Genomic DNA, 17307 nt, shown 5'->3' with positions numbered 1-17307 from the left:
GCACTGCAGATACTCTAGGAGCAGTGTAAGTCCTTGGGGCCCAGGGCACTAAAGGGGTCACTCCCAAGGGACTGGTTACAGGCTGGGCATGGACTAGACCGGGGTGGCCAACCTGGGGCGCCGGAGCCACATGCGGCTCTTCAGAGGTTAATATGCGGCTCCTTGTCTAGACACCGACTCCGGGGCTGGAGCTACAGACGCCAACTTTCCAGTGTGCTGGGGAGCGCTCACTGCTCAACCCCTGGCCCTGCACCCACTCCTTCCCTTTCCACCCCCTCCCAAGCCTGCCATGGCCTCACTCCCCCCCCCCCCCCCCGAGCCTCCCGCATGCCATGAAACAGCTGATCGGCAGGGCTGTCGGTGGGTGGGAGGTGCTGGGAGCGGGGTGGGGGAGCTGCTGTGACTTGTTACTGTGGCTCTTTGGCAATGTACATTGGTAAATTTTGGCTCCTTCTAAGGCTCAGGCTGGCCACTGCTGGAGTAGACCCTGTGGATCTGTGACAGGAGGCATTGTCAGTCCTATTTTACAGATTGACACGTTGAGGCCCAGAGGAGAAGTGACTTGCTCAAGATCACACGTTGGATCAGCGGCAGAGCAGGGAAGAGAAGCCCTGGCCCCGACTCAGCCCCCCACTCTAGGCACTATCTAATGCTTCACTGGCAGAAACAGAGGTGGGTCCACCCACGTGAGGTGAGAGTAGACCCCAGGATTTCAATATTGGGGCTGTGCTAGTCCCTTACCGTGGTCTGCTCCTCTTCAGCATCAGAATCACTCTCGTCATCTGCACATTCAAACAGAGGGATAAACAAGAGCCATGTGCAGGGATCCATTTGAGAGACTGTCCAAACATCACGGTGACAAGGAGGTACCCTGGCACCACATGCCCCAGGGACCCACTACCCCAGCACTGCCTGGGGAGACACCGGTGCCCCACAAAGGGGCACTTAGCACAGCTGAGGCCCTCAGCGTGTTACATGCCTTTTGGCCCCTTTACAGCCTCTACACTACCGAGATCGCCGTGTGCAACTGGGCAGTGCTGGAGGGACTCTTCCTAACACCCGGCAGCCGGTCTCTCCAGGAGGATGAGTCGGGTGTGAGGGAGGAGCCAAGGCTAGTTAAGCAACCACTGCACAGATATAAGCTATAGAGCTAGTTAAGCCCTGCCCAAGGAACAACTCTGCTCCTCGGATCCTTCCACCACCACCCCGCCCCAGTATCAGCTTTCAGCCCCCAGGCCGGGCCAAGGCAGGCAGGTGGGATATCAAGTTATAACTTACCTTGGGAGTCCTCTGGTGGCTTGTAAAGGGCTTTGGCTTCTTCCACACTCCCTTCGATTGCCACAGCCAGCTTCTTATCTGTGGAGAGCAAAGCGCCATTCAGCACATCTTGAGGTAGGAAGCCAGGCAGTTAAAGGGAAGGTTGCTGCTGCCGGCCACCTAGAGAGGCATCAAGCTTGGAAGCAAGGATGCCAAGGAGTTTGTCAAGTTACTTCTGTAGCCTCTTCCCCACTCGCAACAGGCAGATTCAGTGCCTAGTGGGCAGCTGATCTGAACCTGCAGCGTCACGGGCATCTCGGCGGCACAGCGTAAGATATTTTGTTTGTAAGCATTCTCCAGAGCTGTGGTGACATCACCCTCCCATCCAATGCTTTGTGCACCTCTCCTCAGGTGGAACGGCAGTAATGACACCCAGACACTCTAGTGACATTGTGGTGCGAGGGGGAATCACAAATTTCCCACTCGGATTATTGTTTCGCATTACCCTCCATCGATACGCCCCATTCCCCAAATGCTGGTATCCCCTATGTCAGGGGCAAAATGCCAGATGCGTTGTGATCCTGCTTTAAATGGATTTTGTGCAATGCAACACCCATCAAGGCATTTTTACCAGGCTCATCGCTGTAGCAGGTAACTGCATCTGGGCTGAGGAGCCTCAACTGAAACATCCCAAGAAGAAAGAAGAACTAGAGATGAAAGTTGGTCAGCAGCGTTTGGCATGCACATGTCTGCATGTCAGCAATTGGAAGGAGTAAAAAGAACAATTCAAAACTGATCACAGGACATCCTTTTTCACACAACATTTAATTAAGACTATGGAACTCACTGCCACTAAAGTTGTTGAGGCCAAGAACTTTGCAAGAGTCTAAAAAGGGACAACGAGGAGTCCTTGTGGCACCTTAGAGACTAACACATTTATCTGGGCATAAGCTTTCATGGGCTAGAACCCACTTCATCAGATGCATGAAGTGAAAAATACAGGAACAGGTATAAATACATGAAAGGATGGGGGTGCTTTACCAAGTGTGAGGTCAGTCTAATGAGAGAAATCAATTAACAGCAGGATACCAAGGGAGGAAAAATAACTTTTGAAGTGGTAAGAGTGGCCCACTACAGACAGTGGACAAGAAAAAAAGGACTGGTCATGTATACAGATAACAAGAATATCCAGTTATATTAATGATATGTCCTGAAGCACCAAAACTAACTATTAGAGATCAGGTTGAGACTTAATATGGGAGCCCATTATCCCACATCTGCTACTGCAGGCTTCTTACGTCTTCCCCGAAGCATCTGGTGCTGGCCACTCTCGGAGACAGGACGCTGGAGTAGATTGGCCTCGGGTCCAATCTAGCCTGGCAATCCCTAAGGAGTCTCAGCCCCAAGAGCTCAGCTGTGGGATTGGTTTAGGGGTTTCCAGGGTGCCCATCACCACAGTATCCAAGCACTGCACAGAGAATTAGAAGGGCCACACACTGGGGTTCTACGCTGGGCCCTGTTGGGGCTCTAGGAAGCTCTAAACCCAGGGGGCGGGGATTTGGCTATTTTAAAAACAACCATCTTCTGCTACAAAGGAGGCTTCTGGCAGGTCTCAGATGCAAGGAAAGAAAGGTACTCATCCTGCCTGAGGGGCTGGGAGGAGGGTTTCATGTTCGCTAATGGGGTGGGCCTGAAAAGGACGGGACGGAGGGGAGGGAGAGAGGTGCAGAAGGGAGAGGAAGAGTGATGAAAAGAAGTGCTATCCCCTGGCTGTGTGTGTTGAGAAGCAGATGACAGTTAAACAGGTCTCAGCAACAGTGAATTTGCAGGGCAAGGAAGGGGGGCCCCCTTGACTGGCAGATGAAGTTACAGGAGCGCACTGAGGTACAGTCAGCACAGAGGGCATTAGCCTGGGCTCTCCTGGGAGCTGCCAACCCATGTGCTTTGACAGAGGACTTAGAATCATAGAATATTAGGGTTGGAAAGGACCTCAGGATGTCATCTAGTCCAACCCCCTGCTCAAAGCAGGACCAATTCCCAACTAAATCATCCCAGCCAGGGCTTTGTCAAGCCAGGTCTTAAAAACCTCTACGGAAGGAGATTCTACCACCTCCCTAGGTAACCCATTCCAGTGTTTCACCACCCTCCTAGTGAAATAGTGTTTCCTAATATCTAATCTAAACCGCCCCCACTGCAACTTGAGACCATTGCTCCTTGTTCTGTCATCTGCCACCACTGAGAACAGTCTAGATCCATTCTCTCTGGAACCCCCCTTCAGGTAGTTGAAGGCTGCTATCAAATCCCCCCTCACTCTTCTCTTCTGCAGACTAAATAACCCCAGTTCCCTCAGCCTCTCGTAAGTTGAGGGGTTGGATCGCCTCCTTACTGCACACGAGCCACACAAGGAATGGGAGCCAGGTCAATTTCAAGGCTCTGCCCTGGACCACGTCTCCCTGACAAGTTACGGGCTTTGTCCCACTAGAGGAAGCCACACAGGAGCTGATCTCCCAAGCCGTACCCAGCAAGCAGTAAGGCCTGGTCCAGGCTGCTACATCGTTCGGCGTGTGAAAAACCCACCCCTCCGAGCGCCGTAGCTATGTTGACCTAACCCACGGTGTGGACGCAGCTAGGCTGACAGAAGAATGCTTCCATTGCTTGGGGGCGCTGGAGTGCTGACACCAATGGAAACACCCCTTCCATCACGGGGGTATGGCTGCATAGCTCCACCAACATAGCTACGCCGCTTTTGTCCCAACAGCGCAGACATGGCCTTCGACAGCCCTTTCTGAATGGTCCTGGATCATGACAACCCAACAGGCAGGAGTGCCAAGTGCCAACGCCATACTACTGTGGGGGCTGTTGACGTGGCATATCTGAGCTGGCTGCTGGCTTTAAAGCCGTCACTGCAGCAGTGCCCACAATCCCTGATCACCTTGAGTGGGCCACCAGGGATGGAAGGGGCAGAGGTTTGAAAAGAGCTCTCAAAGGAGGGGCGTGGGAGGGAGGGGGCGAGGGATTCAGCCACAGCAGCCAAATGAATTAGGTTCCCAAACGATGCTGCTTCATCAGGCTGGCTCCCAGGTTGTGGCTGCTCCCAACCGGGCTCCAAGAGCAGCAGTGGAGGAGCCACACAGGGCGTGCAGAAGCAGCGGAGGCAGAGTGGATTGGATGAAGCAGAGTCATCCGTGAGTCTTGCAACAGCAGGGTTTTCTGCAGGCAGCTGTGAAATTTGGCCCATGGGGGATGGACTCCCCACTCCCCTCAGATCACAGCTTTCAGTGACACAGATGAAGGCTGTCTCCACTGCCTTACCCCCACTCCCCCGCCATTGATACTCACCACAGGCCTGCCCATAGGCATTGGCTTGGACAAAGAGAACATAGAGAGGTGGTGGCAAGTGTCTAGCCGTCTCGTACTGCTTATGTGCCTGGTCGAAAGGCATGAAGAGATACTCTTGGACAGGGAGGGAGGCCTGGCGGGACACAAATCACACGCACGATTAGCACTGGAATTGTTTGCACACCAGCCCAGTCACCGAGAGCTTTGTGCTCTATGCTGCAGTGCAGGAGACCTGGAACCTGTGCCAGGAGCACACACAACCCTCTGGACAGAGGGCACCTTGGGGTGCTCAGCAGCAGCAGCCACCAGAGATAACAGGGGGAGGACTAATGGCTCTGCAGATGGGAGAGAACCCACTTCCTTCACCTGCTCTTCCCAGCCAAGGCTGATGCAAGGGGAGGAGGCTACAATTGCTCTCCATGGAAGGTCCCATCTAACGAGTCTTCTGCCAGCACCTCGGCAGGGGCCACTGCACAATGGGATTGCACAGGAAATCCTCGCCCTGTGAGGATTTGGAAGCGCAGGTAAAGGAGCAGGAAGTAGTTCCAACGCCTCCGAACAGCCTCAGTCCCCTTGCTCCCAGTGCTCTGAATCTCCCTTTGTGTGGATTTAGACCGCCTGTCCCCACACCAGCTACCCCCCAACAACTGAGGGCTAGAGGGCAGACAGGCAAGGGCAGCACAAAGGGTTTCTGATCCACCTAGCAGGAAACACACAGACTCACTGCAAGCGGCCAGTCTCCCAGGCAAAGAGGAGTGCTGGGTTAAGCTCAGGAAGTACCTGCATGATGCTGTTGAGCCGGGGCTGGAGGCTGCTCAGATATTCCTTCTTCACTTCGATCTCCTTCAGGATCTTCTCCTTGTTGGCCAGACACTCCTTATACTTCTCCGCCAGCCTGCACAAGAGAAGCATATTTACAGCACTGCGTTCACAAAGGAGACACATGTCAGATCAGAATCTCTGCTCCCTGTTGGTGCATTTCTAAACCTCAGGATCCAGAGCTCCTGATTCCACTGTCAGGGGCTCCTGAACCGCGACAGGTCCCTCTATGCTTTGAAGTCTGCTTCAGAGCCTATTTTGATCGATATCTGACCTTGCTGTCGCCTCTGAAGTGATGTGATAAATGAAGAGTTCATTAAAATCCAAGGAAAAGGGAAGACAAACAGCAAGAAACTTAGCAGAGCTGGAAAACTGGAAAAGTTGAAAAGAACCCTGAAGAGAGTTCAAGAGAGCATGAATCTGTTAAGAGAGAACTGTTGAGGTGGGATCTCCACATGGATCTTCTCAGAGTTGGGTTGCCTGTGGAAGCAGCCCAAAGCAGGTAGTAAACTCCATTCCAGACTAGCTGGTCCCTTCAGGCTTTGGACTCTATGAAAATAAAACTGAGGAGAAACTATCTGAGAAACTTGAAGAGTAAATGTGCCATTTAGTAAACACAGCAACATATTCCAAGCGCTTTTCTACTTGAAGAAATGACGACATAGGAATGGACCCTCCTTACTCCCCAGATCTGCTCCCATATTAGCATCTCAACTGCTGACTTTAGCGACAAAGTACATTCATGCTGCTTTATTGGGTCTGTTAGCCCCGCAGAGCTAAAACAGCTACAGGAAAGTCTTTTCCATCATGTGCTGTCATCAGAAGCATTTTTTTTTTTATTTTTATTAAGTGCCTATTAATAATAGCTGTGCAAACTCCTGGAGGACAATGAGGTTTCACATATGACTAACGGACTTATTTGGCCTAAAGAACCTTTACTACTGGCTCTGATAAAATGAGAGAGAGACCAGCTTGACTCTCAGAACCCAAGAGGTGAAACCCCCCTCATCACTTTTAATTGTGAACTGAGGATAATTGCTGATCAGAAAATGGTTCTTTCGCCCCTGTGATTTTTTTCATCAAAAAACAGAATGCCTGAAAGTCAAAATATTTTGATTTGGAAATGCCACCGCCGGGTCTGATGGGAGTTGTACTTTGGGTGTCCAATGCTACCATTCTGCTCTATACAGGCTCCTTGGTCTACATGTCCCAGGATGTACCATGGTCTCCACTCTTGAAGAGGGATGGCATGTATCATAGCAGTTTTGCATCATGGCAGATGAAGTCCAGCTGGGGAGCCTAGCCCATAGAGAAGAATGGAAGCATGAGGCAGCCAAACTACAACTCTCACTACACACTGCGGTGGCATTTCAGAATCAAAATATTTCAGCTTTTGAGCATTCAGTTTTTCACCCCAAACAAATGGAGGTTTCCCACGGAAAGCAGAGCCGTTTTGTGAAAAATTCTTGTTTTGTGGAAAACCCAATTTTCCATCAGAAAAACAGTTTTGACAGGAAGGCTCTAAGGCTGTTTGGAACGGAACCGCCAAGACAGACGCGGATCCCCACAATGCCAGTTTTACACAGGCCTCACTCAGAAATACAGCTTTAGCTAAACAGCATAGTCATACCTATCCCATGATGTTACGGGAGGGGGTGACTGGCTGGAGAATGGCAGAAATGGAAACCCACAAAGCTTCCAGTCAGAAGAGTTCTCATAAATAAAACCTACTTTTAAGCTAGTTCAAGAGACTACACCCCACAAATTAGAGTTGCCAAGCCAGGGAAAAGAGACCTTGAACACTGTAGGCACTAGGGCTAGGAGTTGCACAGGTGACTAATGATTTAACCACACACCTTCCACTCACTTCTGAGGGAAAACCTCACCCTAGCTCTTCTTTGCTTTTTAAAGACGGTTTCCAACGTGCAGACATTTTTAGCGGGACACTAAAGCAATCCTTTGGCAGGATGCTCCTCCTGAGGTTACCGATGGATGATTTAGGATTGGTGATGGCTGAGCCCGTTAATGATGACCCATTGGAAAGCAGCAACGGACAAAGAATTGCATGCTCTCAGCGCCACCTGGTGGTGTATATAATCTGTGCAACTAGCACAAATTCACAGCCATGGACTTGCCAGTAGTTCTTTATGCCAGGCCAAGTATCACGCGTCTGTTTGCTGCATGATCAACTGCATTAAAAAGACTAAGGCCATCCCCCGTCTAGTACAGGATTGCAGGTCAATTCCACAGCCAGTCTTGTGGACACTGGATTTCACAGGCACACAGCTGATCAGATCTAAGCACTGCCACCATGGCTGCATTGCTGGCCCACTCCTTGCTACAAGGATCAGCTTCCAGAGTCAATGAAGTCAAGTGGCCCTAGTTAAAATGCACGGCTCTATATGGGGCTGCCTGAATCAATGACATCATAGTTACATCCCTCATAACATACACCTCCCCTTCCTCGTTTGAACTAGGGAGCTCTTAGGCTTTTAAAATGCAGAATTACTCTTCACAGCCCACTTCTGTCAAACAATGGGTGTTGTTCTTCTGGGAAGAGACCAGGGCATAGCTCCGGCTCCCTTTAATTAGTCACATGAGAGAAGACTCCCTGAACTGAGAAACAGGATCAAGACACTGTTTGGAATAAACCAGAAATTACTGTATGGTAGAAACAGTTCTGAGAGACAGGCCCATCTGTGTGTTACAAAGGGATCTGCCATTTGTCCTTTAGTAACTAGTTTAAACTGACTTTGTAGCCTCTTTGTTGTTACTGTATCGTTTGGTTATTTTCAAAGAGCATGTTCCTGGGCTGTGATGTATACACCAGCAAACGCTTGGTGCCAGGTAGAGACAGGACTGATCTGAATGGTGGCCCACTGGCTTACCTTTTGCGCTGCTCCAGCTCCCAGTCGAGGCGGGCCAGGGTCTGTTGGTGGGGCTCATTGAGGGTGATGTCAGGCTTGCTGATTTCTGGAGGAGCCTCTTTGTAAAATTCATCCACGCTCACTAGATCAATCTCCTCATGTTTTGACCTGCAGAGATGGAGGAGGGATGAGGCTGGGAATCCCGGTGCAGAGCTGCACCATTACCAGCAATCTCACAACTTCAGCATTCATTGTTTCCCAATTATGAGACCCACCTTGCAACATGAATTACTACAGTTCCAGAGAGCAAAATGGCAACAGGCCCCACACAGTTCATAACTGAACAGGGCCATTCCTTTCCTGGGTGTTGGCAGCACATGTTCCCTGCCTGGCTGTGTCTCCTGGGATTTACTGAGGAGTCAGCCGAGGGGCAGTCTCACTTTGTATCAGCTCAGAGATGTGACGGTGGAAGGTGCAGCCTCTGGAATAACTACACTGTGCAGTTCAGTTAAGCATTTTAGAGACTAATCCAAAGAAAACTTCCTTAGACCAGCACGATGCCTATCAAAATCCTTCACAGTATTTATCCTGACTGTCCTGACTCTTCCCTATGCACCAGTCTCCTTCCACTTGCCCAAGGAACCTCCAGGATATCCAGATCACATGCCAGATTCTCAGCCCTAGTATGGCTGCATTCAGGATTCTTATGATCTTTCAGAGACTGGAGCTAGGCTCTCCTTGTGACTCTAGGCATCACACGTTTCCTAAGCCCCTTTGTATCTGACACGTGCAACTCAAGTTACAGCCTCCTTCTCTCTTGCTGTACTCACTTAAACTCCAGGCATTTGGTGATCTCCTTCTGCAGATGCATCACCTCATACAACAGGTTCTGGAGTTGCAGGTGATAGGCGTCTACTTTCTGCTTTGCCTGAAAGAAGAATGTGATCAGGTGAGTGTAAAAATCACAGTGCAGATAAAACCAGAATTAATAGAGCAACGTGTCCAACAGATGGCAAGGACTAAGGGCTGCTATTTGGAGATGGCAGATATTAGGGAATGGCCATGGTGAAACCCAGGAGATGATATGGACACCAGCCTGTACAAAATGGCCTTGAGCTCATTACTAGTGGGGAGATCAGGGTGAGAACCAAATCAAATTGGATGTTCTTCTAAAAGATCTGCTCTAGTTCAAAGAATTAATTCTCTGGTCTGTGTTAGATAGGTCAGACCAGATGATCACAGTGGTCCCTTCTGAATCTATAACTACTGCAAACAAAACCTGCCAGATCAGAAGAGAAGCTGGCTTTGTAACTCTACGTGCCTGCTATAAGGACACTGCTAAGGCTTTTCATTCCTGTGGGCACTACTCACTGCAAAAAAGTTTTGCAAATTGGAAACCAGTGACTGGGTTAGAGCAAGCATGCAGGTATGTAGGGTTCCAGGAGCTAGCCAGGCTGGGAAGGTTCTAAGGCAGTGGTCCTCAAACTTTTGACCTCACGCCCACCCCCTTACCTCTGTCCGCACCTCCCCCATACACACACCGGGAGCGGGGCCAGAAGAGGGACTGTGGCTCCGTGAGGGGCGAGGTGCAGACAGGGATAAGGGAGCAGAGGCTGGGCTGGCAGCTGGGGCCAGCAGCGGAGCTGGGTGGCACTTCCTCCCTGCCCTCTGTGGGGGCTGGCCCAGGCCCCAGCCACACACCAGTTTGTGGACCCCTGTTCTAAGGAGTTCAATGATATCAACTCAGCTTACTTGGAGGTTTATGCGTAATTAATAAGGGTTTATCTTAAACACAGTGTTTGGGATTTACCAGTTACTTCTACATTGATATACTATCAAGCTGACAATTACTGGTGCTATGGTAATGGGTGAATTAGAAATACCTAGAGAGAGGATTTTGATCCCTGCAGAAATCTGGAATCTGAATAATAAACTTGATTCTCCACATTAAAAATAAAAAAAAGGATTTCATGGCTGAAGCAAGGGACAGGCCATGGCAAGTTGTAAGGAAGAGGCTGCAGCGATTAGCAACAACACAGCTTCTTAGCTCACTACCTGCGTATTTACTTGATAAGAACGTAAGTCAAGCTTTTTCCAGGAATACCCATCACTGTGTCTTTATCTCCAACCCAGACCTGTGAATGGTCTGATTGTACCGACATGGATACTTCCAAGCAGGATCTCCAGATAGAAAAGGAGGGAGAAAATGCAGGGCAGCATGGACTGGTACTTGAGAGCCCTGGGGCCTATACCCAGCTCTGCTGGGTAACCATTGTACAGGGAGGAGAATTCACTGGCCCAAGGAGGAAATGATACACCTCCTTTGTAAAGTGCTTTGAGATCTAGGGATGCAAAGTTCTACACAAGAGCGAGGCACTATTTTCTTCTCAGCCCTGCTGCACATCAGATCAATAGCAGCTTCTTGACTGTTATATCATGTCTGAGACATTAAGAGGGTGCTGCTGCTTCTTCATTCATTCTAGTTATTAGATTATCTGCTTCACTTCAGTGGAGTTTCCCTGTAAACCTCTAACTCAGAGATCACTTGGATCTAATCCAGTGTGCACTAAGGTACCAGACAGTACCCCCCCCCGCCCCCCCCGCCATTCCAGAAGATCCTCTGCCATTCCAGGTAGCATCCCTTTCAATCTCTGGCCTCCATTGTACCTCATGGGTCTGATCTCTCCCCTTCTTTAGTCGAATATGAGCCAAACGGTTGAGTTTCTTCAGGGTCATGAAGTGCATGCAGCTCTGGATCCGACGCTCTTCTATCGCAACAGCCTGACAAGTAGGAAGGAGAGCTGGCGTAAGGAAGTTTACTCACTAGTAACTGTTGTTTGAGTAGATGGTCACTGCAGAGACACTTTGTTACTGTGCATGGGAGGAGTAACTAGAACAAGTAACTTTTTGGGGGCAGTGCAGAGCCTGGAAATAAGGCGTACATTTTTGGCAGTGAGGGTAATAAACCAATGGAACAATTTACCAAGGGTGAGGTGGATCACTGACAATTTTTAAATCAAGATTGGATGTTTTTCGAGAAGCTCTGCTCTAGGAATTATTTTGAAACAGGTCTTCAGCCTGTTATACAGGCAGTCAGATGGGATGATCGCAATGGTCCCTTCTGGCTTTGGAATCTATGAGACAATTCTCAAAGGTGAAACGCTGGTTAATATCTCTAGGACTTCCTAAGGTGCCACATATTTCCAGGCTCACTGGAAATAGACACGGAGGTTCTCTCTCCACACTCTTTCCTTAGTCCAGGAAAGAATCAGAATCAGAAGGGCTCAATACAGGGCTCTTTTTCGCTCAGGAGGCCGGATTCATGACATCCTTCACTGGGATTTAAACCTTTCAGAGACCAAGTGTGTTTACCCTTTGGTTCAATCATCAAACAAGCCTGACTATTACCAGGTGGATCTACCCTATCCTGGAGGCACACAGACTTCAGTCAATGACTCGCACCCATGTTTCCATTGTATTAGGTGTAGTGACAGATGCTAGCCTGACAGCCCTGGCTGAAGTCCTCCTCTCAGCCACAGACCAGCCAAAGCACAGGCAGCTGCAGTGCCCGCTTTCAATAACAGTATGTCTCAACTCTGAGCCGATGTGGCCATCCTGTGGGGGCAAGAGGTGAGTTAAGGTCCATGCTCTTTGCTCTCTAAACAACAGTCATTAGAGTCAGCTTGCTATGTGAACACCTGCCTAGCAGGAACTTGAACGAGACCCACCAACTCGCTTCACACAGGCCCCCAAACAGGCATCAGGCAGCGGTAATCAATAACCTGGGCTAAATTCTCTCCTGTCCCCACACCGCTCTCCTGAGCTATTCAGTCCTCATATGTTATTTGGTTTTGCTGAGACTGTAATAAACGCCTTCCCCCTTTGTGCATCTTGCTAGGATGCCATGTGGATTTCAAACCCACTGCTTTCCTGGAACAGCAGAAAGATATTTAAAAATGCCCAGGGGAAAGAACTCTAGGGGCTTCTTCTTACACTGTCTTTGCTGCCTTTGCTCTTCAGATCCTGGATTTCTGCCATGAGCCTCTGAAGTTCCTGGCAGGTTTGCTTGTAGAGTTCATAGTCTTTGTTGGGATCTCGGAGTTCCACCTCTGCCTCTTCACTGTAATACTTCACATCCTGCAAAGAGCCAGAAATACAGAGCAGCACTTAACACTCCCCCACCCCCCGTGGGGTCAAATCGACACTCCCTCCATTCCAAGTTTAAAGCAGCTTTATGCATCCTGAGAAGATCTAACTAATTGCTGGTATGGCAAACTCCACCGGGATCTCAAAGTCTTGCGAGCTAAGGGCATGGCTACACTCGAAACTCCAAAGCACTGCCAAGGGAGCGCTCCCACGGCAGCACTTTGAAGTGCAAGTGTGATTGCTGCAGGTACTCCACCTCCCCGAGGGGATTAGTTTACAGCGCTGGGCTGGGGGCGCGGCTCCCAGCGCTGGGGCACTGTTTACACTGGTGTTTTACAGCGCTGTAACTTGCTGCGCTCAGGGGGGTGTTTTTTCACCAGTATCGATTCCAACCCCACGTAGTTTGACAATCAAGAGAGGAAAAAGAGCAGTGAGTAAAGTTCTTTCAATTATCAGACAGGATGGAAGACAGTTCGTTAGCACTAGGCTCCAGTTTAGTTGCCACCCACACCCAATCCCCCCTCAATCTTTTCAGGGCTTCTTAAAACACCCCAAGATCTTTTTGGGGGCAGTGCAAATTTGTGACACACACAAAAAAATTGCTCAGAGAGCACAAGGTGCAAACTCTGGCTCCCAGAGCCATAAACCATCTTTTCTCAGGATGCTACAATTGCTACAGGCAATTGTTGCTAAAATTCCCATTGACTTCAGTAAGAGTAGTGTAAGGCCAACCCAGAGTGCTTTTGAAAAGCTCACCCCTATAATACAGCGTACATGTGGGGGGTGATAGTTTTCTGATGTCAAGAGCTTTCAGAACAAAGCAGTGAGCTGAATGACAGCCTCTTTTTCTGCATTCCAGCCAGCCCTACAGGCATCTGATCTGCATGCAGAATTGCCACAGGCTTATAATCACCCTACCCCACCTGGTCAGGGTCAGCCCTGCTCCGCTTGCTCTCCTGTGGAGCCCCATCGGTGCGGATGACCTTGGGTTTCCTCTTCTTGCTCGAATCAGACGACATTTCTTATTTCACAGGCTGTGGAGCAGGAGAGGAATATAGAAATAACTCGTCTCCAAAGAGGAGTCCCTCAGTTCCTTTGAAACAAACCGGAGCTACTGTCAGAGCACTAGTACACCAGCGGGAGGGTAATCCAACCCCTCCCTCCCTATCCTAGTCACTACAACTCTTGTCCTGATCATCACGCCCCTCAGAGTGTATCTGCTAAAACGAGTCTCCTCACGTGATCTGCCCACATCACTGAGTCCTTTCACTGCCTCCCCATTTCAGTGTCATACCTCTCTCTCCTACTCACTTCTGAGGGCCTCCAGCACTCTGCCTCATCTGCTTATCCCACCGAGCCTCATCACATCCCCACCCCCAAGGATGTGTCAATGCCTCATTTGTTGTCTGCTTTCCCCCCCAGTCATCTCTATATTGTTCTCCATGCCATGCGTTATGCACGAACGCCCTCCCAGCTTTGCTTTGCTTTGCCAAGCCATTCCCTGTCCTCGTTCAAATCCCTCTGCCTCACTGCCCAGAAAAACCAGCCCCAAATGTAACCAAACTCAAGCCAGCTGCTTGACCTAATTGCTGCGAGAGCCTCGTCCCCCAGTGCTTGGGCACATCACCTCGCTGGGGGCCTTGTCTTCCTACCTGTCCCGAAGAACTCGGCACCGTTGTGGGGGCTGCAGATAAAACCATCACCCTCAGAGTGAGACCCGCCCCCCGCCCCTTGTCTCTGCGCTTGGCCCCCCCCCCGACCCGCACCCGGGGGCGCCTTCCAGTGGCCGGGGGAGGGGCCGCGAGAACAGCTCCCCCCCGAGCGGGGCCCGGTCCCAAAACACACCGCGCCCCGGCCACCTGGAGAGAGAAGCGCCGCCCCGCCCCGCCCAGCGCCGCCCCAAGGGCCCCCGCCCCGGGCACTCACCGGCCTCCCGACCCGCCACTTCCAGACTCCGAGCGGAAGTGCCGGGGCAGGAGGAGACGAGTCCGCGGTCAGCGAGGGCTAGAGCGTCCGCCGAGCTCTAGCGCCCTCGGGGGGCCCTTGGCGGAGCTGCAGGAGGGAAGCGGCCAGACAGATCCCTCCACCCACAGACCAGCCCCCATACCCGTGGGGGCGGGGCCCCAAAGCCCCTATTGGAGCCCAGAGATCCCGAGTCGCTGCCCCTCATCTGCAGCATGTGGGGGTGTCTCCCCTCGTCCGCTCCCCGCTTGTGGGGCACCTGGGGGGCCAGGCAGCTAAATGCCCCAAGGGCGACTCCGCCCCACATGGAGGGGTTCAAGGAGGAGACGGGGGTTGTCGGGATGGGACCTGGTACCGGGGGGGGGGGGGGGGTTTCTGGCCGGTTAGCCCCTGGCCCCAGCCCACTCCCCATCAGGCTGCAGAGGGGTCTGCACCCCCACTGACGTCTGATAGGCTGGGAATAGCAGGGGTTAGAACAGTGGTTCCCAATCTATTGATCATTGTGGGCTGCATATGCGCCCCCCCCCCAATGTGTTATGTGGGCCACAGGTTGAAAACCACAGCACCCACTCCCACTAAAACTCCCCACAGCCCCCAGGCTATGCCCAGCACCCCACACCCAAAGAGCACCCCTGGCTTGAAGTGGTTTCCATCATATTCAGTGTTTACAGTTTGGTTCAATGGCTCTCAGCCCCCCCCGCCACTATAAAAATTGTCCCAGCCCCCATGCCAGAGACCCCTCCACAGAGTGGGGCCAGGAGCAGAGCCCCAGGGCCAGGGTTGGCAGCCAGGACCCCAGGCACAGGGCCAGGAGTGGAGTCCCACGTAAAACCTTGGGGTGCTGCAGCACCCCTGCAAACCTCATAGTTCATGCACCTTTGCCACTCAGCGCCCCCCACCGAGCCCCTCACTGCCCAGAGCCCCCCCACAAACCTCCCAAGAGATCCACACACCGGACTGCTGCTGGCAGGAGCACTCCAGCAGGGCTGCCTGATGCTGTCTCCCCATCAGCCAACCCTGCCTCCTGCCAGACCCGAAATTATTTTTTTCTTAGCACACAGCTGGGCTGCTGCTATGTGCTAATTGGGCCGCATGTGGCCACGGGTTGAGAACCAGGCCACAATACAATAACTGCTTCCTCCTCCCCAGCAGGCAGAGATAGCCCCTATACTCCTGCCTGTTGTTCCCAGCACCATGGGAACCTGCTTACAAGAGGATGAGATTACAGTGGATGAGAAGCTGGATGTGAGTCAGCAGTGTGCCCTTGTTGCCAAGAAGGCTAATAGCATATTGGGCTGCATTAGTAGGAGCATTGCCAGCAGAGGAGGGAAGTGATCATTCCCCTCTATTCAGTACTGGTGAGGCCACATCTAGAGTATTGTGTCCAGTTTTGGGGCCCCCACTTCAGAAAGGATGTGGACAAATTGGAGAGAGTCCAGCGGAGGGCAACAAAAAGGATTAGGGGGCTGGAGCACATGACTTATGAGGAGAGGCTGAGGGAACTGGGATTGTTTAGTCTGCAGAAGAGAAGAATGAGGGGGGATTTGATAGCTGCTTTCAACTACCTGAAGGGGGGTTCCAAAGAGGATGGAGCTTGGCTGTTCTCAGTGGTGGCAGATGACAGAACAAGGAGCAATGGTCTCAAGTTGCAGTGGGGGAGGTCTAGGTTGGATATTAGGAAACACTATTTCACTAGGAGGCTGTGAAGCACTGGAATGGGTTACCTAGGGAGGTGGTGGAATCTCCTTCCTTCGAGGTTTTTAAGGTCAGGCTTGACAAAGCCTTGGCTGGGATGATTTAGTTGGGGTTGGTCCTGCTTTGAACAGGGGATTGGACTAGATTCTTCTATGTTCCCCAGGGCAGTGCTAACCCAGCTCACTCTCACAGCATAGACAGGACCACACTGGTTTTTAATCACGGTCCCATTGCCACAGCAAAAGCATGCTGCTGTCCTGGCTGCTCTACAATACTAATCATGGCATGGGGCTACAGGTTTGTAAAGAAGTCCCCTAGCAGAGTCGTTTTGACAAGACAAATGGGGCCTTAGGTTGGGTAGGGAGGGGAATGATCAGCAGGACAGGAGGCCAGTGACCTGGCTAAAGCATAGGGCAGGGAACCACATGATCTGGCTTCTATTCTTGACTCTGCTGCTGACACGCTGCACGTTTTCCCTCTCTGTGCCTTGGTTTCCCTCTCAGTAAAATGGGGATAATGCCTCCTACGGCTGCAAAGCTTCATTCATTAACATCAGTAAGACTCTTTGAAAGCCTTGGATGGAAGAGGAGAGTTGCACAGGAACACAAAGAAGCATGTACTGGATATGCAGATGGTCACCCTACACATTATCATTGATATGACGTCCCATATACCTGTCACAGTCACGCACATTTAGCTCTGTCTTTGAACCTCAATGGATTTCTCTACAGCCTCACATAAAGGGGCTGATTGACTCTCACCCTATGAGAACATAACTCTCAAAGCAGAGCTGTGCTGAGATCCTTTCTCTACATAGTGCCAACCTCTGCTCAGCACCCAAACGTCATCAAGGCAGCACTAGCCATCTTATTAGGACAGGGGTACTCGGTGCTTTTTCCATCTTCTCTTGTCTCCTGTAACCTCACCACATATGGTACAAAACTCCTTCATAGCCTCTGCCATCTAAAAACGTCTCTCTCTGTCATTCTGCCTTCTCCCATCTACTGATCTTCTCTTCCTTGTGCCTCTCAATCCTTTGTTTAAATGGCCTTATACCTGAAAGCTATAGAGTATCCATACAATGACTATACAACAGTGCACCAGGTACTCATCACTATCCTACATGGTTCTGAGCATGCTTTGGGATAGTTTGTCCCTTGAACAAGCCAGCGGGTGCTCATTCTGCTGAGAAAAAATTAAGTGGTTTCTGTTGACTCTCCGA

General features: G+C 51.0%; 1 protein-coding gene across 5 annotated transcripts in view; it reads right to left on the bottom strand.

Moving 5' to 3' along the window:
- THOC5 (THO complex subunit 5) overlaps positions 1–15411 on the bottom strand; it is a 30566-nt gene extending 15155 nt beyond the window's left edge. Inside the window, exons 1-10 of one of the 5 annotated variants that reach the window (XM_065568169.1) lie at positions 15344–15411; positions 13352–13462; positions 12276–12419; positions 10950–11063; positions 9113–9210; positions 8304–8450; positions 5377–5491; positions 4597–4729; positions 1279–1356; positions 742–782 (exon numbers count right to left, since the gene is read on the bottom strand). In XM_065568169.1, the coding sequence (XP_065424241.1) occupies positions 742–782; positions 1279–1356; positions 4597–4729; positions 5377–5491; positions 8304–8450; positions 9113–9210; positions 10950–11063; positions 12276–12419; positions 13352–13447 (966 nt within the window). In that variant the 5' untranslated portion in view covers positions 13448–13462; positions 15344–15411. Of the gene's footprint in view, positions 1–741; positions 783–1278; positions 1357–4596; positions 4730–5376; positions 5492–8303; positions 8451–9112; positions 9211–10949; positions 11064–12275; positions 12420–13351; positions 13522–14080; positions 14319–14354; positions 14488–15343 lie in introns of those variants that run through there. The other 4 variants (XM_008173304.4, XM_024109910.3, XM_005307670.5 and 1 more) reach the window with 4 other exon arrangements.
- Positions 15412–17307: the final 1896 nt, after the last annotated feature.

This window comes from Chrysemys picta, chromosome 15 (assembly GCF_011386835.1).
Source record: "Chrysemys picta bellii isolate R12L10 chromosome 15, ASM1138683v2, whole genome shotgun sequence".
NCBI classification, from domain to species: Eukaryota; Metazoa; Chordata; order Testudines; family Emydidae; genus Chrysemys; species Chrysemys picta.
This window is presented reverse-complemented; position numbering and strand designations above follow the sequence as displayed.